At 33.7% G+C, this 24,078-nt stretch overlaps 1 protein-coding gene and 1 non-coding gene across 4 annotated transcripts in view; one reads left to right on the top strand and one right to left on the bottom strand.

Moving 5' to 3' along the window:
• Window positions 1-19,228, bottom strand: part of LOC659034 (CAP-Gly domain-containing linker protein 1) — a 69,119-nt gene extending 49,891 nt beyond the window's left edge. Inside the window, exons 1-4 of one of the 2 annotated variants that reach the window (XM_008199614.3) lie at window positions 19,041-19,228; window positions 6,581-7,898; window positions 3,568-4,240; window positions 224-339 (exon numbers count right to left, since the gene is read on the bottom strand). In XM_008199614.3, the coding sequence (XP_008197836.2) occupies window positions 224-339; window positions 3,568-4,240; window positions 6,581-7,898; window positions 19,041-19,049 (2,116 nt within the window). In that variant the 5' untranslated portion in view covers window positions 19,050-19,228. Of the gene's footprint in view, window positions 1-223; window positions 340-3,567; window positions 4,241-6,580; window positions 7,899-18,339; window positions 18,493-19,040 lie in introns of those variants that run through there. The other variant, XM_064355232.1, reaches the window with a different exon arrangement.
• A 2,222-nt stretch (window positions 19,229-21,450) lies between these two features.
• Window positions 21,451-23,934, top strand: LOC100141972 (uncharacterized). 2 transcript variants are annotated; one of them, XR_010333251.1, is made up of 3 exons: window positions 23,106-23,120; window positions 23,227-23,690; window positions 23,740-23,934. It is a non-coding gene; the product is annotated as an uncharacterized LOC100141972 (transcript). The 2 variants fall into 2 exon arrangements; XR_010333250.1 differs by having other exon boundaries at window positions 21,451-23,690.
• The last annotated feature ends 144 nt before the right edge of the window (window positions 23,935-24,078 follow it).

Below are 24,078 nucleotides of genomic sequence, written 5' to 3'. Positions count from 1 at the left end.
AAATAAATACATATTAAAATCTCCGGGAGAATGTCCCCGGAATAGCAATTTCCTTCGAGACAAATCCACGAACCGAAAAAGTGATGGTCCCACTTTGTGGACAAACAATCATCATCAAACCGTTTCGGCGACCAAATCAAAAATACATTAGCGAATCTAAAAATGTTAAACTTCCGGTTCGTTGACTTAATCGAAGGTTGAAGGTCGCCACCGAAACACTCACCAGCAGTCTTCGGCAATGTCCCAGACGCACTCAAGTCGCTCAAAGAGCTGTGGATGCTGCTCTCCACGTTGCTCTTCGGAGACGCGGTACTTCCGGGCCGGGCCCTCACCCGGCGCCTAAAAAACAACCACAAACATTATATTACAACAGCAAGCCCAATATTCCAAAAAACGACATCTTTTGGCTGTATAACGTTATAAAACCGCAATACACAAACCTAACCATCTTAGTCCCAGTATAACGGTTAGCTAACCATGGTTATGTTTAGCGTTTATAACCATGGTTAGATAACCGTTAAGCAATATGGCCCATGTTATATTGAGTGCATATATCAGTTATCTAACCATGGTTATGTCCGGCGTATACAGCAAAGGTTATGTGACGGTTGTATAACTGTCATGTAAGTGATACAATCTAGCGTAAGCTTGATTCAGTTTATACATCTAAGCATGGTTATGTTACAGTTATATTTATTAATATTCGCCGGCATTTTGTACCCTAGTAGCACAGTTTTAGTGAATTATCTTTCGGTTATATAACCGCAATACACAAATCTAACCATTAGTTATGTTAGACTCAGCTTATATAACGGTTTAGCGTCTATAACCATGGTTATGTTACGGTTAGATAACCGCTATGTTTCTTAGGCAATATGGCCCAAGCTAGATTTGGGTTATATATCAGTGCTCTAACCATGGTTATGTCTAGCGTATACAGCAAAGGTTATGTGACGGTTATATAACTGTTATGTAAGTGATGCATTATAGCGTATGCCAGATTCAGTTTATATATCGGTGATCTAAGCATGGTTATGTTACAGTTATATTTAATATTCGCCGGCATTTTATAATAATAATTACAAAGCAAAATAAATGTTCTAAAAAATGTTTGGTTATATAGTTTAAAATTATTTAGTTTGTTGGTGATAAAGTGCATTTAACAGTGATTTTTGCTTTTTCTTTACTTCTACGTGTTGCAACCACGTGAAAGTCATAGGAAAATTATATAATAGCGTAAATAAAGGTTAGATGATGACACATCCGCAATATAACCGAGATATAAGAGGAGTTATAAAACCGCAACATAACCGCGCGTAGATAACTGTTAGATAAGGTGGTTAACTAACAGTTAGCTTATAAATGCGTCACATTTGAGAGCTTGCTCCCGTTTACTTCTTAATACTACAAAGAATAATTGAGAAAGAACGAGTGTCATATCGTACTGAAGAGCTTATGCGCCAGAAAAAATTCTGTGATGTAAGCGCAGATTTATACAGGGTGTTTCACATAATTTCACGAGGCCTACGCCTGTAAAATGCCACTAACAATATATATTCCAATACGAACTCGATTACAAATTGTGAAAAATTGGATAGCCTTCTATAGTTTGTTCACCCCTTCAAAAAATTACAACGTTTTTTGTTAATTAGTGATTAAGATAAATAGATTAGAATCACATTCATGCCGTCTCTTGATTGAACACATGATCATTGTTTGTCAAAAACATAAATTTATGACTATCAATGAAACAGTCATTAGTCAGACTACTGTCATGGGTCTTCAAAAATTAAATAATCAAATGTGTATTTAATTATTAAGTAAAAGAAAACGCCTTTTCCATCGGAAAGAGCACCTCAAAATCTAACAGATAAGATGGGTTTTAATTGGTTTTGAGAAATTTTTAAAATTGGCCATTTTCTAAGGGCCCCCTTAACTTTTTTATTTTTTTTTATTTTCTCAATTACGGCAAAACTATTTGAAAAGTGGAACTATTTTAATGTTTGCATCTGCAAAATGATCCGAGGAATCGACTGGCACTAAGAAAATCGCCAAATTCCCAATAGTTTTTTAGTTATGAATGTTTGTTCATAAGACCGAAATTTGCATTTATTTGCAATTTTCTCGAAAACTATAAGTCAAAGAACAATAATCTTTTTTGCAAATGATAGATAATTAAAAGAGCTTTCCAACGATAGTAAACTTCATTGGGTTATCTCTAACAGTTTCGGAGTTATTGCTTGATAAATGTTCAGGGTACCGGAAATCGACAAAAATCGCGACAAAAATTGAAAAAATCAAACATAAAAAAATCGAATATATGGACTTTTTTTAGACTTATAACAACTCTAGAGGCATGTAAATGTATAGACAAGTCACTAAAACTATGCTAGAGCGAGTTTTAGAAAAATATTTTTTTCACACTTTTTACTCAGGAAACTTTATCAGAAAATTTCAAAATTTTAAATCTCGTGAAAAGCTGGCATAATACAATGAGCCGCTGAATTCTCTGGAACAAACCGTTTTGCTCTACGACTTTTGGTTTTTGAGTTATGAATTTTTTAGTGTAGAATTTTAAACGCTTCTGTAGCCGGAACCGTTGCCCGGAGCGGCTCCTGGATTAGGCGAAAAAATTGGTAATTTTAGGCGCTATCAGACTCTATCTTACAGTTTGTGAGAAAAAATTCCCTTTTTTTTTCAATTTTTAACCGCCGATGACGGAGAAAAAAATTTCCACAAAATCATTAATCTTGTTTTGTCTCGCTTTTTGAATCGGAAACAGTGACTGTTTTAGCCGAAAAAGCAAAAAATGTCGATGAATAGACCTTGCATTCACCGGAAGCAAGTCAATATTGATGCATGCGTGTGCATTATTGGCGGTCTAGATGCTCACCTCTATTTTTAAAAATAAAAAAGCAACAGAGATAACGTATATTTTCCTTTTTATGCATTTGAAAACACAAACAAGATTGTTTAGCAATAGTTTGTCAAAAAATAAACCAAAAATTACAAAAATAGGACAAGTTTTGCAGTTTTTGCGAAAAAAATGCTGTCTCGCGAAAATTTTGCTAAAAAATTCACTACATTGGGTCTGAAACTGAATTACTTTGATTTTTGCATATTTTTATTTAGAAAGTTTGCCAGAAATAAACTGAAAAATCACAACTATGTTATTTTAGCGTTTGTCGATGTTTTATGAATTATCAATTATTATGAAAAATTACCTGAAAAATGGCCAACGCGATTTGTAAGTTTTTCGAGACTTCAAATACTCAAAATTTCTCGGATCGATGCATTATGCTAATGGGCCTAGATATTGGAAATAAGTCACGCACAGCAGTTTTAATAATTTTCTAATATTAGGCGCAAGCCTTGCAAAGTTATGTGAAACACCCTGTAGAATGTGTATTATGGAGGGATAAAATAAAATATCATAATAATAATTTTAATTATTATTTACTAATTATTTTACGAGGTTTCGTAGAGTAATGTTAATACTCGATAGAAAATCTTTTTGGTTTGATCATATTTCTTAAAAGCTAAAAGCGCTTTTCGCCGCAAACTTACAATTTGGTGTTGGGCGACTTCACACTCGACGGCTGCCTCAGCCCCGGTTTCCTCACTTCTGTCTGTCTCTGCACGGGACCCACATTCACACTGTTAAACACTTTGGACTTGACGTCTTTTAAATTAGTTTTTTGTTCAGTCTTTGAAATTTTATTCATCACAGCGTCCCAGCGCCCGACTGGTTTTTTCACAGTTTTCTTCTCCGTGTTTTGAGGACTCGACTCAAGCATCGCCTTGACTTTGGAGGCAACCTCGCGTTTGGGCAATTTGAATTTTTTCGAGGCATTTTCCTCTTTGTGCCTCGGCGACCGCACACTCGCAGGACTCGACACGACCGGACTCGGGGCATTTCTCTTCTTCGGATTCTCCTTGGCGACCTCTTCTTCAGCAGTTGCGGATTTTTCCAAAATCTCCTGGAGGTTGTTTTGGCTGTTCCCCGAAATGGTCTTCGTGGAGGTGTCGGACGGGGAGACATCAGTCGTCCTGACGTCCTCCTCGTTTCTGGGGTTGGACTCAATGTCGGTGAAAATGCCACTCGAGTCCATATTCTCCCGGTTGTTGACGTAAATGTCGGCCGCCGCTTGCGGGTCAACCCCGTAGAGGGTGCCGTCGATGACCTGCGCCCGTCGGTCGCCCCGCAGGGGGTTCTCCTCGTGGTTATCAGCATCGCTTTCTGTGCAAAAAATGGCAGTAAAGAGCGATCAGTGTTTAAACAACTAGAAGTGATCAGTAAACTATAATATTTGGCACAGTAATTAAATTAAACGGTATATAAAGCACGCACAGTGTTTTATAAAAATTGGATCAGCATAAACCATCCAGTAAAAAAATACTATACAATCATATGAATTTATAATTGGAGTAGGCGGTTTTGTGTCTTTGTGATTGAAAAACTAGTGGAAACTGAGGGAAAAATGTATTCTAATTGAATATTACCGTTCAAAACATCATTATTCAGCTCGATTAGTTAACACAATCGGCGTTTTCATCCAAGTTAAAAGTTAGAGGGCTGTCTTATCCAACGAGCGTATGCGAGTTGCATACCTAGACACCCGAGAACTTTAAGCGTTTTCGCACAAGTATTATTCAAATTTATTTTTGTTGGGACATTTAAAACACGTTGCTATGGGAAGCGTGTTTTAAAATAGTGAAATCACGTTGCTATCGGAAACAAAACAAAAAAATAAAATAATCGAAGACTACTGATATTTTAAATTTAAAAACTAAATTTCCTCTAACTCAAAAAAGCTAGTGTGAACATGTGTTTATATGAACGACGCGCTGGTGCAAACATCAGTTTTTTAACATTGTGTTCTCGGTAGTAGAACAATCTAGAAGACGCGATAACATGGACATGAAATATTTATAATAATTAATTAATAAGAGCAGGTACCTGCTTGAAAAGATTCCAGGAACCCCTTTATGTTTTCATTTGAATTAGTGCAAACTCGCATCGACTTAGTTCAAGACATCAAGTCGCCTCAGGTGACTAGATGAAAACCATTTTAACACACATTGTACATACTATAGTTGCTTTAAAAAATATGGATGAAAAAGTGAAATAATTATATGCGTATTTCTATGCAAATGAAAAATACATAAGTTATAATAAAGAAATAAAATATCTTGTCATTTTATTAAACAGTACTTTAAAATTATACATGTGTGTATGTAGGTATGTATATTGTATGTGTATGGTCTCGATAATATCAATAGATGCGGATGTTCGAACAGCCCTTAACTATTTATATTTTTGAAAAGTATTTTTATCCCTGATTACAATGATGTATCACATGATATGATCGAATCTTATACATGCTGATCAAAATGGAGAAAAAAGCATTTTTAGGAAGAGTGCTTTGGAAAAAACGTCAACAATTTTGTTCTTAAACAAACTAAATTTTAGAGACAATTTTTCCAGAGCACTCTTTGCAAAAACGCTTTATTCTTAATTTTAATCAGCATATTAAATTCGATCATATAATGTAACCATCATTGTAACCAGAAACAAAAAGACTTTTCAAAAAATAAGAAAAATCAAAGTTAAGTGTTTTAACTCTGATATCAAGAGCGCCTTGGAAAGGCAACGACAGGTTTAGATTTCTTGTAAAAAAGTGCCTGAAGAATGTCTAACTTAAAAACGTCTATTTCTTTTGTCTTTCGCTTAAACAAAAAAAATTAAAAAATTTAGACTTCTCTCAACTCAACTTTTTTTTCAAATAATTGTTCAGCATAAAAATGCGCAATTTTGACTTAATTTAACCAGCCTCGTACCCCTCTTATAATAACTGAAATCCCCATGGTGGAGCACGAAAAATGGACACCCTGTATATACTTTTTTCTTTTAGAGTTAGATAACACCTTTCCCAAATAATCTCAAAAAGTAGGATGTGGCATTAAAAAATTTAAAGTAAGTGTATAACTAGGCAAGGAGATGAAACTTAAAATGTTACTAATGTTGGTTTTGAACTTTTGCTTAAATTGGGCATTAGGAGTGCATTTAAGAGGTGATTCTATTTACTTTTGAAGTGTAGATTTCAAATTGACGTCCAAATTTGGTTCAAGTTTCCATCTTAGAGCTACATTTCAAAAACTAGAACTAGCAGGAAAAATCTGTTGGCAGTTTAGAAATCAACGTCCAGCAGTTACTCAACTCAACAACACGTGCATTTGTCTAAATAAATGCTCTTATGAGTTATGACTTTCTGAGTTACCTATATCTGGAAAACTTGTGCTGATAGAAAAAATCTGTTAGCAGTTTAAAATCAGCATTCAACAATTACTTAACAGCAAAAAACTAGTGTAACCTACTCGAAATGAAAATTTGTATCATGGAAATTTTTTGAGAAAGTTCTAAAATAACCTACAAGGTAAAATTTTAGTAGATATGAAGAGGCAAAGTATTGCAAAGTTTTAAACAAAAATAATAATAATAATTATTTATGTTGGTCGGATTATTATTTTGACTATGTTTTTATTGTTTCCCTTTACTGTGCATTTAATTTGTACCCACCGGTGTAAAAATCGGAGTCTGTCATGGGGTCCGGCCGGCGCGTTTGTGGCCTCGGCAGGGGGCGCCGCGTCAGGGGCGAGTTATCAGCCCCCCGACTCGCCGGCCGGGACATCTCCCCATCGCCCTGGTACCCCGTATCCAGACTAGTAATGCTCGTAATACTCGTAATAAAGCTGGAAGTTTTGGACTTGGTCGGCTCGGTCTTGGAGTCGCTTTCCACGATTGGGGTCGGGTCCAGAGGCAGCTCCTCGGGCGAGGGCGTCTGCTCGGGGCGCGACAGCGTGACCGCCTTGCCGACGGGGTCCAGAGGCAGCTCCATGTTCATGGTGGTGTCGGTTTTGAGCGTCATGTTGTTGATCAGCTGCTCGTCGATGATCCCGAGGCTGAAGTCGGTGACGCTCGCATCCACCAGGTTGGGGCTTGGGAGCTCGCTCGGCTTCTCCTTGATCTCTCTAATGCATTCGGAGCTAGGCGTTCGGGAGTTTATCACAGACATGAAGCTCGTCCCATCGACCATCTGCTCCGGGGTGAGGATCCCCAGAGACTCCTCGAACTCCAGCGAGTCGCGTTTGCTCCCGTCGTCGTCCAGGTTCGAAGTCAGTTGCAGTTTCCGCAGCAGAGACTCCTCGAAGTCGCCACGGACGGGGGTCGAGTGGCTGAATTTGCTCAAAGCCGACAGGACGCCGAAATCGAACGTTTGGTTCGTCCGCAGTTGCGGCAGCGACGACGGTTTCTCTAAGACGATGGTGTCGTTCTTCGCCGCGGTTTTCCGCCTCTTGACCTCGACCCCCAGCTCGTTGAAGAAGTTCTCGTAAGACTGCTGGTCCGTATCGTCGAACTTTTGACCATTGTCTACGTACAGGTCGTTCGAGACCGCGTCGTTTTTGCTAAAAGTGCGCTTGATCTGCTCTTTGACGTTGATGACGGTTCGGTTCAGATCATCGATCGACTCCTCGGACGAATCTCGCTCGGTTTTGTGGTCGATGAAGAGCATGCTGTAAGGCCCAGAATCCCCATCTTCAGCACTTTCGGTTCCTTCCAACAGCGCGACTTTGCACAGCGGCGCCATCAAGCCGCAGCGCTGCGAACAGGCGAAGTAGCGAACCCCGTTAACGGCGCCATCGTGCTTGCCCAAGGTCGAGTCGAGTTCGACACCACACCATACACCCGTGGAGAAGTGCACGTTGCCGACGTACCGCAGAGTTCCCTCCTTCTCCACCACGCGGACCCTCTTCCCCAGGTCCTTTTGCGAGATTTCCGCCGGTTTCGGCTTGATTTGCGGCGTCTTGGGCCGAAACGTCGGAATCCGGGTCGACGTCTGCAACAAAAATTGGCCAATTTATCAGACTGTTTTCCAAATTTTGAATCTGGCTCGGATAACGGGAGCCTTGGGGCTAGCAATATCGGCGCGCCTACGCCTTATTTGCACTTCACGTTCCTCAAAGTCCAGCAACGAGAGCCGCACTCAAATTCAGACGGTTTATAACGGAATTTGAATAAATTACTGTAATTTAAAAACGACTTGGACTTTTATATACACGCTGCAAAAATTAATGAAATGTTCAATTAGACATTGAATTTGCAATGTTATTACAATGCAGTGTTTAATTAAAGAAAATTCTCAGAATTGTAAAATGAACCTTGACTTTTCACTGTGGAATCGATGTTAAGATAATTTCATTTCCAATTTTTATGGCTACGCCTACAAATAACTTCACGATAAACGCATTCTTATTAGAAAAACGATAAAAGTTCTACTGTAATTTTCATAAATAATTTTCCCAAAAACTTTTAGAATGGAGAAGTTGTTGAATGAAACTTCTACTGTCAGTATGTTAAAATATTAAATAAATTTGTACATAATTTAAAAAAAACTTTATCCAAAAAATGTAATGTTACAATGCAAATTTGTATTTTTTAAAAAGAAAACATTCTATATAATTGTTAATCATGATGTTTTTTTACTAGTAGATTTTGCTAAGTGATAAGCTTTTGAAATAATTAGTTCTCATTAACAAAAACTACAACATAAAATACAGCAGGCAATGTTAATTTAAAATCCATCCTGAATTAAAATCAATTGTAAAATTGTTTCAACTTTGGCAACTCCATTTAAAATTTGTCGTCCAGGTTCTGTTCTTATGGCAATGTCGCAGGGTTCCAACATAATCTCAAAATTTTTATTATTATCCTGGGGATAAATTTTAAAGAATGCACTGGTGTAATAACATAATGTAAACATAGTAACTATATTAGATATCACTTCTCCAGGGTTTATCTGACGATTGTAAAATCCACCATAAGTCAATATAATAAAAAATTCTTGACGTAAAAAGAACTTTTAAGCAACTATTTCTTGCTTCACTTTTCGAAAATCTTCCTATAATATTTTTTTTGGTACACGATCTCTAAAATGATTACTTTTTTTTCGCAAAATGTCATAAAGTACTTTAAGTCATGATAACAATTTTGCGGACGCTAATATGTTTATTATTTGAGAAAATAATTATTATTAATCCAAAAATTAATGTTTTCGTGGAAAATCAAGGTATTTTAACGAATGTCATAGGACTCATAAGGATCTTCGTACGAATATTAAATTTGTTGAAATAAGAGCGTTCAAAGTTCCAACACTTCTTCGCTTAAAAATTCGCTTTGGAATAGTTGGTTAAAATAAATTTTTAATGTTTCCTCCTTTACCTATAAGCAGTGACTAACATAGGACAAAGTGGTGCAACCCTCAAACTCAAGAAGCCCCTTAAGGGCCCCGCATTTTTTTATAATAATTGTGTGTGACTAAAAAAGGTAAATAAATTAATTTTCCATAGCAGATTTTCAAGTGTGCTTTGTTCTACTTGAAAATAATAAACTTCCTTTTTAACCGGAAGAGTAAACAAAGTAATACTTGCTTATCTATCTGATCCTAAAATAGTTTGGAGATATTTCTCGGTAACATTAAAATAAGAATACGCATTTAAACTGCATTTTTACTGGCTTTTTAGATGTATGTTTTAAACGGATGACAAATTCGGGATTTTCAGATTTCAACCATTTTTCAACTCATTTTCAGCCACTTACCTACTACTTAACTATTAACATGGCAGTTTATTTGTACAAATTTGCTGACAGGTATTTTTTAGCGTATCTGACAATTTTGGCTATAGAAAATTAGTGATTTCTCTCATTACTTGGACGAAATTCCATAAAATAAACGAAACCTTTTTGCAGAAATTAAAATCATCACACTAGTAAATAAACAAACAAAACTAAAATTAAATCCAAAATTGTTTCTTTGGTCTTTAATCAGTTGAAAAAAATTGTATTATTATTATTATTTGAAGTACAATTTTGAAGTTAAAATATTTAACGTTAATAACGATGCATGTGTTCGAAAATTTTTCAGAATACTGCATTGTAACGAGTTTTAAAGAATTCATATACTGAGCGTTAATCAGAAGCTTAGTCGTGATTCGAAAATTTTCTCAATCAAAGAGATAAATTCATCCTTCTGTTCGATAATTTCTGAACCGCTTACGTTGCAATATAACGATCCAGGAAATAGTAATTCACGATTGATCGTGAGGATTTCTACAGTTATTTTAATGCACGGCATGCACAGTTTTTCACTTCAAAAAAGCATTTTCTCAGTCCTCAGCACGCAAGGCCTTACCGCGAAAACTGCGACTTATTCGACTCTAATTTAATCCCCAGTTCCGCAAGAAGACTATCCCAATTCCTTGCATTCCCAACCAAATAATTTTTGCGTAAACATCAATTTTCTAAATTGGAAACAAATTAGACTTTCTCTTTAATTTCCGCCAGTTAAAAAATAACTTCAAATTTTAGAGCAGATTTAATTGCAGTCCGGGAAAAACACGCTTAAACGTCTTCAATAACCGTTCCTAAAAGGCTCTCGAAGAATCCCATAAAAACTCTAATGAATTTCAAGCCTGAATGATTAAGCTCGTGCTTCATCTTCACCTACACATCTCTGTTTTGTTTTTTTACTTTAATTACACGAGGAATAAGCAATTAGCCAAGGTAGAAAATTTGCTTCCTGCGAAAGTTTTTTTCTATTATTGTCGTTAAAATGAAAGTTAGGAGTCACCGCGGATGACTTCAGTTTTAAATATAAGCAACATTTCAAGGTTGAATTATCAACAAACTATCGAACTAATAATCCTATTGTGACGCAGGTCGCTATTTACGAAGAATGATACAATTTCGTCAATGATGCTTGTCTGCTTTTTGTCCAGAAAAATGTGGCCACACAGATGGCGCGACCCAATTTACAGCACAATTTGTTATAATTTACAATGTAACGAAACTGTAAAATCGCTTCAACAAAATGTAATTTACCAGTTCGGTGTTGCATGACTTTTGGAAATTTCTGTGTCGGATTCACAATGCGTTGCCCTACAGTGACAATTATTACATAAGGAATACATTTTCGAATCGATTATTCTTTCAAATCTTTAAAATTATTTTACTTTCACACATCCACATTAATATCAATCATACAGGGTGTCCCGTCTAAACCCCACATTAGAAATATTGGGAGTTTTAATAATGATAGGCATCTGAAAATTTGTATACAACCATCATTTCTTAGGTCCTGCTCAATGAAAACATTATCAAAATTGTGACACTTCCGGTTATACCGGAAGTCGCTATCAACTTCCTTATTTTACATGAATAGTTATATTTTTTGATGCGTTTTTGGATTACTTGAGTTATTTTGAGGTAGTTTTCATAAGCTTTCCCTATACCTAAATTTAAAAGTTTACGAAATATTTAGGATTTTTATTTTTTTTTTAAATTTGCACCTTCCACTTAAAAAATCGATGACACTGCCATTTTTAACAATTTAAAAATATTTTTTAGCTCATTTGAAAGAGGAAGCCCAGATCTGTCCTTTGGTGTTTTCAAATTTCTAAAAAAAAATAATAAACCCCAAATGTTTAAAGTTAAGTTTGCAGAACTTTAAGCACCCATAACTCATTTTTTTCTAATGAAATGCCAAAAGTTTTATTTTACTAAATGGTAAAGAATTTAATTCTGCATTGATCTGCATTATCTTATGTTTAATAGTTTTAGGGCCGGTTTATAGAAAGCTTTGTTAAAATTTAATTCGTTGTTAAAAGTTAACAACGTGAATGGACCAACCAAATTGCGTCAACTTAGTCACGTGATCAGTTAATCATGCATTTAATTGCAGATTAAGTTAATGGCGCTTCTATAAACCGGTTCTTAGGGTCGGTTTACAGAAAGCGAAATTAAGATTTAATTCAAAATTAAACTAATTCGAATTAAGTTGCCATTTAAAATCCACTGACAAATGTGAAGTTAATGGCGATTAAAATTTAATTGCAATTAAAATGTTCTGTACACCGGCTCTAAGGGCGAGTTTATAGAAAGCTGCATTAAATTTTAATTCGTTGTTAAAAGTTAACAACGCGAGAAGACCAATGAGATTGGTTCAATTTGGTCACGTGATCAGTTAATCACGCATTTAATTACTTATTAAATTAATTACGCTTCTATAAACCGGTCCTAAATGTTACAATATCTTTCTGTTGGAATTGAGAAATTCATTAACCATAGGCCTTCTCATAGGTTGCCATGGAAACGAGAGAAAAAATGTGAGAAATTGAAGTTTTTTAAACCAACATTCAATTAAATTTATTTTGTTTTCACAGGACGAACAACACAATTTTGAACAGAGTTTGTCATTTGTTAAATTAAAAATGTTTTTATGACAAACTATGCAAAAATAGCTGTGGTTAGTAAAAAAAATTTCTGCAATGTCAAAAATTAACACAGATAGGTATAGGCATGGCTAATACAGATCGAGGCAAAAAAAAATTCTCTTCCATCTAGTAAAATAAAAATTAGGACATCTCATTTGAAAAAATTAAGTTATGGGTACTTGAAATTGTCCAAACTTAACCTTAAAATTCACGAGTTTCTTAAGTTTTTTTCCAATTTTAAACACATTAGAGAACAGATACGGGCCTCCTTTATTAATTCTCCAAATATGATTCCGAAATCTCTAAAACTAAGCGAGTTACCGATTTTTTAAATGACAGGTGCAAATCCAAAAATTTTCAAAAAATCTTAAATATCTCAAAAACTGTTAAACTTAGGAATAGGGAAAGCTGATAAAAACTCCCCTAAAATAACTCAACTAATCCAAAAACGCAGTGAAAAACATAGCTTTCTCTTTAAAATAAAAAAGTTGATAGCGACTTCCGGTATAACCGGAAGTGCCACCATCTTGAAAATATATTTATTGAACAGAACTCAATGTATTATGGCTGAGTACTAACTTTCAAATAAATATCTTTATTAGAACTTCCAACACTTTTAATGTGGGATTTAAACGAACACCCTTAGAAAAAACTTAAAGGCTTGGTTTAAAGATGCATTTTAAATTACGTTATCTTGAAATGCAGGCTAACAATTTCAGTATTTATTGTTATTTATGTCAAAGATGATTTTGAAAATAGTAATATAAAACAATTTTTTGAAAAATTACCTTTATTTTGGAGTAAAGAAACCTTAAATTTTTGGAATTTTTCGTAAAAATTAAGCGGCATATTAATTACAAAATTTAAGATTTTTTATACCAAAATGAAGCTAATTTTTTGACTGTTTTACGTTTTTATTCTCCACAATCATCTACATCATAAATGACAATAAACACAGTAACATTTAGCCTATATTTGAAGAAAACGCAATGCAAAAAATGATCTTCAAATCATTGTATCTTTGTGGGGAAGCCCCGAATTTTTATTTTTTCTACATTTGGACTACTCTGAACTAGAAATTAATATTTTCATTGAACAGAACTCATGAAGGCCGAGTACCAACTTTCAAATAAATATCTTTATTAGAACTTTCAATATTTCCAATGTGTGGTTTAGACGGAACAGCCTGTATATCTAGAACGGTTGGACTAATTTAAGTAATTATTAATCTACTAATGACGGAAGTACGAACATGGAATAACGTACAAACACACATGAAATTATTTTCTGCATACATTGTACCGTTAATACGAGTTGTAACCAGTGGTGTTTTAAACTCCAAACTTTTGTCAGATTCACATTGAAGGACAAACCCAATTAATTCAGCCCGTCTACACGTAATTACTTAAAACACTAGTACTCGGCCCACACCAGACCACCGCTTTAACTAAACTCATCCATTACCATAAAACCACCATTTAAGCGTAATTAATGGTAATCTAACACAATTAGTGTATTCACATTAATAATGCGTTTTCTTTTCCTCAAAAAATGACAAAGATGCAAAATATTTACATGCTAATGTCTGAATATTTATCCACCTGCAAATTAATTCGCTTACGTTCGCAATTAGCAACCTCACAAAAACATAATCTAAGCGCTTGTAGATAGTTAATCAAGCTTAGAAAACCCGTAATGAGATGTGATCCACGAGTAACAAGTTCCTGATTACAGCTGTGGCTTTATCCCTTTACCTTTATGTAGATTAAACTTGATTTCCATTTCCGTTAGAAATGTAAGAGTGAATTTTTGCTTAATTGAATTTTTGAGTGCGTCTTTACTATAAATTATTTATGTCGGTCATAAAATATGCAACTATTTGTTTACGACCCTTCCATTAATTTGATTACGTCAGATGTTGCCATCTTGCAATAAATTATGGGTCACCACTGGTGCATATTAATTACAAACGACCAAAATGAAGCAATTTATTTAAAAGACCACAACAAAGTTCAAGGTTTGTCAAGCATTCCAACCTGGGACCGTTTTTTTTGCCGCACCTAAAGAAGCAACAAGGTTTATCGCAAATAAAATTTAATAGGGAAATTGTTCACTGTTGAATGCCACATTATCGGCAATTATGAAAGCTTCTGCAGTTCTGGTGTCGTAGGTTTACCCCATGTTAACACCTACTCTGTTTCAAAATTTATCGCTTGTATCCGCAATTGCATAGTGTGAAGTTTCAGGCAATCGTATCGTAATATAATAACATTCACAAACATGGAAAAAAATAACAGAAGGGTAAAAAACGTACAATGGCTCCTTGTTAAGGATTTATGGGTCGTTGCACACGCCAAGGGACAAGTTCGTTTGATTCTCTTGTACTTTACTTCATTTAAATACATTTGTAGTCACTACTTATGTTCACGTCAAGTGCTTTGCGAACCAAGTCCAAGTTGTAATTAATATAAAAATGCGACTTTAATTGGCCCACAAAGTTAAAAACTAAAATAATATTTGAGTTCTTAACATAAGAGACAATCACAGACGAGTAAAATTCCATTTGCAGATTTTTGGTTTGTTCGTCAAATTCATAATTTATTTCATTGTTGTAAATATTAAAAGTGGCGAATTTCTAGCTCAGAGCTTTGTAGAATCACTTCAGTGGCCCAAATACTGAGAAAAATAAAAATTCGGGGCTTCCCCACAAAGATACAATGATTTGAAGATCATTTTTTGAATTGAATCTTAAACTTTGTAATTAAAATGCCGCTTAATTTTTAAGAAAAATTACAAAAATTTAAGGATTTTTTACTCCAAAATAAAGGTAATTTTTCAAAAAACTGTTTCACATTACTATTTTTAAAATCATCTTCGACATAAATAACAATAAATACTGAAATTTTTAGCCTGCATTTCAAGATAACGTAATTCAAAATGCATCTTTAAACCAAGCCTAGAATCTTTCATTTTTTTTCTAAGAATGTTCCGACTAAACCCACATTAGAAGCATTGGAAGTTCTAATAAAGATATTTATTCGAAAGTTGGTATTCAGCCATAATCCGTTGGGTTTTGCTCAATGAAAATATTTTCAAGATGGCGGCACTTCCGGTTATACCGGAAGTCGCTATCAACTTTCTTATTTTAAAGGGAAAGTTATGTTTTTTACTATGTTTTTGGATTAGTTGAGTTATTTTAAGGCCGTTTTTATCAGCTTTCCCTACACCAAAGTTTAACCGTTTTCGAGATATTTAGGATTTTTTGAAAATTTTTGGATTTGCACCTGTCACTTAAAAAATCGGTAACTATCTTGGTTTTAAAGATTTATAAATCATATTTGGAGAATTAAAAGAGAAAGCCTATATCTGTTCTCCAGTGTTTCCAAATTTTAGAAAAGAAGATAATAAACCCAAAAATTTTAAGGTTAAGTTTGGACAACTTCAAGTACCCATAACTTAATTTTTTCAAATGAAATGTCCCAATTGTTATTTTACTAGATGGAAGCGAATTTGTTTCTACATCGATCTGTATTAGCATTCCCTATACCTATCTGTTATAATTTTCAAGTTATGTTGGCTTTTTTGACATTGTGGAAAATTTCGTAATAACCACAGCTATTTTTGCATAGTTGGCTATAAAAGCATTTCTGATTAAACAAACGACAAACTCTGTGCAAAATAGTGTTGTCCGTTATGTGAAAACAAAATAAATTCATTGAATGTTTGTTTAAAAAACATAATTTCTAACATTCTTTCTCTCGTTTCCATGGCAACCTATGAGAAAAGGCCCATGGGTAATAGATTTGTCAATCTCAACAAAAACTATTGTAACCTGATGCAGAATTAAATTCTCTACGTTTTAATGAAATAAACTTTTGTCATTTTATTTGAAAAAAATGAGTTATGGGTGCTTAAAGTTTTGAAAACTTAACTTTAAACATTTGGGGTTTGTTATTCTTTTTTAAAAATTTGAAAACACAAAAGAAAAGATCTAAGCTTCCTCTTTTAAATGAGTTAAAAAATATGTCCAAATTATAAAAAATAGCAGAGTTATCGATTTTTGAACTGGAAGGTGCAAATTCAAAAAAAAATTAAAAACCCTAAATATTTCGTAAACGGCTAAATTTAGGTGTAGGGAGAGCTTATGAAAACTACCTTAAAATAACTCTAGAAATCCAAAAACGCATTAAAACATATTGCTTTCCATTTAAAATAAGGAAGTTAATAGCGATTTCCGGTATAACCGGAAGTGTCACCATTTTAAAAATATTTTCATTGAGCAAGACCTAAGAGATTATGGTTGTAAACAAATTTTCAATTGACTATCGTTATTAGAACTACCAATACTTCTAATGTGGGATTTAGACGGAACGGCCTGTATATGTGAGTTATTGAAGTGATTCTCTACAGTGATCTGAACTCGGAATTCACCAATTTTAATACACCCTGTACAAATTGTCATTGTAAAAATCAAATGACATATAGACCTCCAAAATGACGATTTTTATTACTTAGGTGCTTAAATTGCCTAATGAGTCTTAATTTTCACAACAAATAATAAACGATACTTGTGGAGTAACTATTTAAGATACCACTTTTTTATCAGTTCTGAGAACATGCTCACCTGCATGCATTAACTTGTTATTTACTCCAATTCAGGGAATGACGTAATTTCTTAAACTAAAATGAAAACATTTTAAGGCACCGATGTGTGAAAAAATAATGTAAGTGGATTAAAATTAAAATCTCGAAATTAAAACCGTGAAGCAGTTTTAATTAAAATAACAATTAAAAAATAAACTACTTTGTAAACACACCAGAATTTATCGCATTGGTTCAAGCCATTTTTCAGTTGTGCAAACTAGTGAGGACGGTGTCATAATTTGCAGTCACAGTGCCATTACCGAAGAATTAATTATTTAGGATGCAATCTCACGTAGTAATGGCCTCTGGTTTTCCTCATAATTTGAGCACACGAGTTATGCAACAAATGCGGTCTTTTCCATATTTAAGCGAGCCAAAGTCCAATTAAAATTTCAGGAAGAAACTCGCATATTTCAGCACACCTCTTGTTACAGTTTCAGTCGACCGGCAAAATAAATTAATAAAATTGCACTCCGCCCCCGTAATGATGTGGGTCACTGATGACGCCAATAACAACACTCAAGTAAAGAAGTTAAGCGTGGCGGAGTCACAAATTTTTTATTAAAGCTACTGTTAAAAATTTTAATTGACTCGAACCGTGTCAAAGTCAAAATTTGCATACTATTTAAATTCCAAACTTGGAAAAAAGCGAATTACGTAAAGGCGATTTCATGCAGTTATTGTCCGATAAAGTGACAAGATTTTCATCCCAGTTTCCTTAAACGTTAGAAATCGCAACTAAATGCCTGTCGCTCACTACTTTCTGGACAATTATTCTAATACAAAGTACAGGATGGTATAAGTCTGCGTGGGTCCCCTGAGTTGCTCGTTATCCCATAAAAAAAATTTCAATGAAAATAACTGAAACCTTCAAAGGAAAGTCGCCAAGCCTTGCAATAAAACTGAAATTGGTGTGAGGATGTAAAAACAAAGTAGAATGAACTACTCTTTATCTTATCACACTTACGTTCTATTGTCCTACTTGTGATTTCTACTCATCAAACACTTATTTTTAAACATCAAAGTTTTATGGTTCCATTGGCAATAGGCGTAAAATTTACGATAAAATCCAACTCTAATTTTAAACGTTTTGGTATTTTTAATACAAACATCTAAACATTTTCATATGAGACGGCAATATTGTGTTTTCAAGTTTACAATTTTAATTAAACAGGTGATGAAAAAATATTACAACCGGTGTTTCGAAAGGAATGTATTTATTGTGAAAATCGAAATTTCAGTGCCATTTCAAATTCTTCGATTGCCAAATGAGCAAAACATGGAAGTTCAATTAGATAAAATCTCTTATCAATAGAGTGATTTCAAATACGGTTTTAATAAAAATAAGCTTGTCGGTCAACTTACGCCGAATTGAGTTAATCCCAAAAATCACAGAAAAGCAGCTCAAACGTGCTCCGTCCACAATCGCGGTCACCGTTTAAACTGAACGCCAGTTAGCTTTTTAAAAGTTTATTACGACTGGGAGACCCATAGCACAACAGTATACACAGTTCATGTCAATACGAATTCCACGTGAATTTTATAACACGTCAAACACGTTATCTGATTACGTACAAGTGGAACAGAGAGGCGATGGGCAGCCATCCAGTGGAGATGGGCATGCGGTACCATGGCTTACAATGTGTTTCCAGTGATCGGGTCCGGAGGCCCGGAATTTCGCGCGAACGGTTACATAATCATCGATTTATTTACGCGAAAAAACGAAAATAAGGACTCATCAACTGAATTTGAAAATAGCCCAAAAAACAAAAATTGATGATTTACAAAGAGTGGCCTATATTTCAGTGGTTTATAAATAATCGACTGGGATGGATTTGGAGCGGTCGCGAATTAGGCGGCTCCAGTTCCAGCCTGTTACAGAAAAAGAAAACAATGAATATAATTGTTACGCACTCTGCGTCCGCTTTAACAAGCTGGAAAATGATTGAACTGTGAATTCGGTGTTTTTGGAAAAAACCGTGTTTTTTCCACTGGACCGTTCTATCAGTTATCAATATTGGTTTGGTTTTTCGCTGGGTGCAGTTTTTTCAGTGCGTGCCACTCACCTTCGACATGTCGGTGCTTCACTCACACTATTTCAGCCCTCACTATTTCGTGTATGTGTCTAAACATTATCACTCACGGTCAGTTTCATTAAACTTATCTTTTGGCGGATCAATACAAAACCGAAAATTCTTAATCGGCGAACGAGGTGGACGATTTAGGACGAGTTTGCGCTTCGAGTTGGTGTATTTTCGACCTTAATGCGCATATGCATGGACTATTGATGCACAAATCGATGTGTTGACGATGTCAACAATACAATGGGTTCACTGTGCTTAATAAAATATTGGGAGTTGTGTAATTGGGGCTGCGGTCATTGGGGATTTGATTTACTTGCGTACAGCGGTTTGTTCAATGTGTGAACAAGTCGCTATTGTGCAAATTGATCGAATTTTAGCACCTTTGGTGGAATTTTTGCCGGTTATGGGGGTTTGGCAAGGTTGCGAGTAGATGATAAAAATGTTAATATAGTCACAAGTTTTAAAATGTTTTGTTGTCAAAGGGGAGCAACATAAAGGATTGCTTCACCATTTAGTAATTACATGATTATTAATGTCTCAATATACAGGGTGCTCAAAAACTGGCGCACCAACTCAGTGGTACGTTATTGAGAAGCAAGTGCAGATTACGGGAAAAATGTTGAAAAAATTCCTAAAGTCATATTTAAAAAAATCTGGAGCTACAAACTTATTGTGTTAACTTCGTTAGTTTTCATTATTTTTTTATGTTTATATGTTTCATACCAGGTAATCATTCCGTAACAAAACGATGAATAATTATTTTTAAATTTACTATCACATTTTAGCAGTTTTTTTAATTTAAAAAAATTAAAATTCATCAAAAAAATCACAATGTGTAGATGTGCCAACACTGGGAATTATTTCCTAGGAAACCGTTTCAAAAATAATTTATTTTTATTGTTGCTCAAATTCTATTACGATCATGACTGTTAGACAACGTTGCCACATATCATTTATCTAAAATCCGTTATTTATCAATAACTTTAATACAAAGAATTTTTTTACTATTTTTACCTTTATATGTAACCACTTCTCTACCACACACCATTGAGTTGGTGCGCCAGTTTTTGAGCACCCTGTATTTTGGCGAATTTATTGAGCAACCCAGTATACGTTCTAAAAAACTCATTAAAATATCTATGTAATTGTCAGCTTCTTGACTGATAATACGAACTTATTTGTATTACAACGCTCAAATAAACGAAATATGTACATATTTTAACAACAGCACATATTTTTGTGCAAATGTGTCCAAGAACGGAAATAAATTATTTCGTCGATGTTGATAAAAATAAAATATCTGTCCTTAAAAATTTGTATTACAAAAATGGTTCTCTTTGTAATTATAAACCCAAGATATTCATTAAATCTTACAAAAACTGATTTTTAAAAAATTTACGCACAAATCTTCTAATCTACATATTTTTAATAAAAATCGTCGAATGACAAGACAGGCCAATTTATTGTTTTTGAAAAAATGCTACATTTTGACAACACTGTAACATTTGTGACGTCATTAGTTTTTGAGTAATAACGCCATCTTTAAGTTTTTTAAATGATAACCGACATTTTTGTTTACTATTTTTGATAATATACTTTTCTATTTTTCTGGCCAATACAGGTGATTCAAAAGTAATGGACAATCTCGTATGGCGTTCAGTTAGGCACAAAAATGAAGTCTATTTTTTTCAAGTAACTTAATTTTGACATTTTTTAATTTGTTTTCTTAGCAACGGTATCGATTTTTGCTCTTTTGTTTCCTATGATGGCAAATTTGCAAGTTTTTTAATTGTTTTTCAACAGGTATTTGTTTAATGTCCCAAGAGCTGTCGTTTCCGCTGACTAAAGTCAAAAAAATGTCATCTGATAGCCCCAAAAACTTAACTTTAAAGAGCTTTATTTCGTGAAAAAAGGCTCAAACAATTTTTTGTCATAGGAACTTTTAATTAAGTTTGATGTCCTTTATCAGCACTCGAGAGATTGTCCGTTTTTTTTAATCACCTTGTATAATTAAAATTGGAAAATTAAGTTAGAAAGATTTAAAAAAAGAGGTAAATAATGTAACAATTTAAAAACTTATTGATAATAACAAATAAAAAACTTTATCTTTTCAATTTAATGAAGGGGGCGATTGTTTGTTTTGCTTTTTTAAAAAATTATAATAAAAATATGAATTTTATGCGTTTCTTTGAACTCATATATTTTTAAAAATACCTAGTAAATAGGCGGCTTGCATTTCTTTAAATAATTCAATTGATCCGAGGTTTAGTTTTCGTCGTATTTTTTTTACCTTGTAATTGTTTGGTTTGGTTTTAAAAAGAAGTTTTTTGTAGTTTCAATTCATATTATAGAAAATTTACGACGAATATTAGTAAAAAAAGCAATACAGAAAGATATTTTTTTAAAAAGTCAGCGACTACGTAAGATTAAAAAAATGTAAAAATGACTTCGTTTTTTGAAAAAGAATAATTTCTTAAATAATTCGAGGGTAATTTTTTTAAAAATAAAGAAGACATTTGGAAATCTAGTACATGTTTGGTGATCACTGATCAGAAAGAACTTTTTGAGATTTAATAATTTAATTTTTAGAACTAATCTTGCATTTGTGCTAGAACTAGTTTTGCTGATTAAAAAAAATTAAAGACTTTACAGAATTTAAGGAAATTCAACTGATAACGTTCATGAAGTTAAAAACAGATACATATTTTTTACCGATTTGTTTTCATCATCATCAGATTCCAATGCTGTTGTTAGAGCAGTCTATACTAAAACACCAATATCCCTAATAACGTAATAACAGTTTTGGAGCAGTTCATTTGAGGTGTTACAAAAAGGGTGGTACTATATTTTTAAAGGTAGGTAATATGTGTAACAAAGGGGTTAAGTACTACATATTTCCAAAGTACGACAAAGAATGTTCCATGTCCCCCTGTCAATAAAAATTGTTTTTTTTTCAGTGTTTGAAAATTTTTCATATTTTCGAAATTAACCAGTAGGTAGGTAAATGTTTTTTTTTGTAGAAATGTCATAGGCAGGGGCGGCAATAAACTTAAATACTTAAATTATGCTATACCAAGTAGTAATAAATCAATATTTTTGTGAAATATAGTCCAAATTAATTTTATCTTGGTAATTTTTTTTTCATTTAAGTCATTCATTAATAATTATTCTCATTGAATAACTATATTTAACATCGACAGCAATAAAATTATAGATGTCGGGGTCGTTTGATACTTTCAAACAGACATAAATTTAACAAATCAAAAATGAAACTTAACTACTTTTTGTAGTTTTTGTAATGACCCCTTCAAATACATACATAGGTAATGGTTGATATAAATTAAGCAAGTATTAAGTCTTTTTATAGACACGGCTACATCTCTACATACGTAAAGTGAATTTATGAATTTTTTATCATTTCTGTACTTACAATAAAGGACTGCTTCGTGGTCTGAACCGTGTAATGAATTTCTTTATTGTATATTTAAAAATTCTAATTTTTCTAACAGATTTAGGCTATTTTTAATTCATAAATTATATCTGCAGATTTACGTAAATATACCTAATTTAAATTTAAACAGAAAAATAGAAAATGTTTTTCAACGTTAATTAATTAAATATTAAAAGTAGATGCTCAGGAAGTTATCTTGATGAAAAATTGCTTTCGAAAGTGTTTGTTCTGTATTTAATACCTACTTTGACTTCATTATGAAGCATTGACGATTTTATCGCAAAATTATTCGCTAAATGTTTTTTTCAAGGACTTATGTAATGGTTACGAGAAGCGTACAAATATCTACTACAAGTAAAGAAAAAACATGAGCTAAAAAATGTATACTTTATATTTGCCTTGTACCTAAGTAAACAAATTAAGTAAGATTTAAAAAGTGTACAAAGGAAAAAAAAGACTGCAAATAGAAGATAATTTTAATTAAATGAATATTATGAGTACAAATATTTTAATAGAAACAGGTGCCCAGAAGGCGACGAATTTATTTTAGATCTTCAACAAATAATGGAATCACAGTAAATGTTATACCACCTACAATACAATCTTAAAATGTATAAACACCTCTTTATTTAAAAAATAATTTTTGACAATTTTAATAGCAATAACTTTGAAATAATGGAACAATCACAGTAAGGTTTCATTTCAAATATTTTTTAGTTATGAAGTGGCCCTAATATGACGAATATTTTTAACTAAAACTCATGTTGAGCACCATTTTCTTGTTGGAATTTTGAAGCAAAAAAATCCATTTCTTTTTCAAACCCACTGTGTATATTCCAAACCCATCAAGATCGAGGTCACGTGCTTGTGTTTGTGCTGTTGTGTTAATAAATACAGCTACTGATTAAACTGTTCACTGTTGTTTACAATCATCGCTCGCGTTTGTTGTTCAAATTGTGAGAAAACAATTATTGGAGAGAAAACACACGAAATGTATCGCAATTTATTAATCCCAGCTCTAATTTTCACCATTTACGTCAACACTGTCAACTGTATCGTGTGCACCCCCGGAATATGTGCCTCAGTCCAGTGCAAGGAAGTTCAAGGCTGCAAGGGCCAAAACCAGGAAGTCCAACCGGGGGGATTTTGCAGTTGCTGCAACGTCTGCTACACAATTCTCGGTAAAAACGTACAAATAATAAAAAATTGCAGGAAAAAAAATAATCGTAGGTGAGAACGAGGCTTGCAACGACATTGTCCTCCAGGGGGTTCCCCCAGCCACGACGCGGTGCGCCAATGGCCTGGTGTGCTACGAGGGAAAATGCACAAGCTTTAAGAATTTACAAGGCAAATAGATTAAAAATAAATATATAACACCGAAAATTTATATATTTTTAATAAAAAAAATCTGTAAAAGAAAAGAAATCTGTTGTTAAACTAAATCCCAGCGACAAATTTTGAGCCAAGAAAACCCACCAGATATTCTTAACTTGTGCTCCAATTCAAATTGTAATTTTCGTAAAACTTCTGTTTTTGGGAATTATCTATGAATGAGCACCATTAGAGTAC

Source organism: Tribolium castaneum, chromosome 2, assembly GCF_031307605.1.
Source record: "Tribolium castaneum strain GA2 chromosome 2, icTriCast1.1, whole genome shotgun sequence".
Classification (NCBI taxonomy): Eukaryota; Metazoa; Arthropoda; class Insecta; order Coleoptera; family Tenebrionidae; genus Tribolium; species Tribolium castaneum.
The sequence above is the reverse complement of the archived record's forward strand: the minus strand, read 5'-3'. Positions and strand labels throughout refer to the sequence as shown.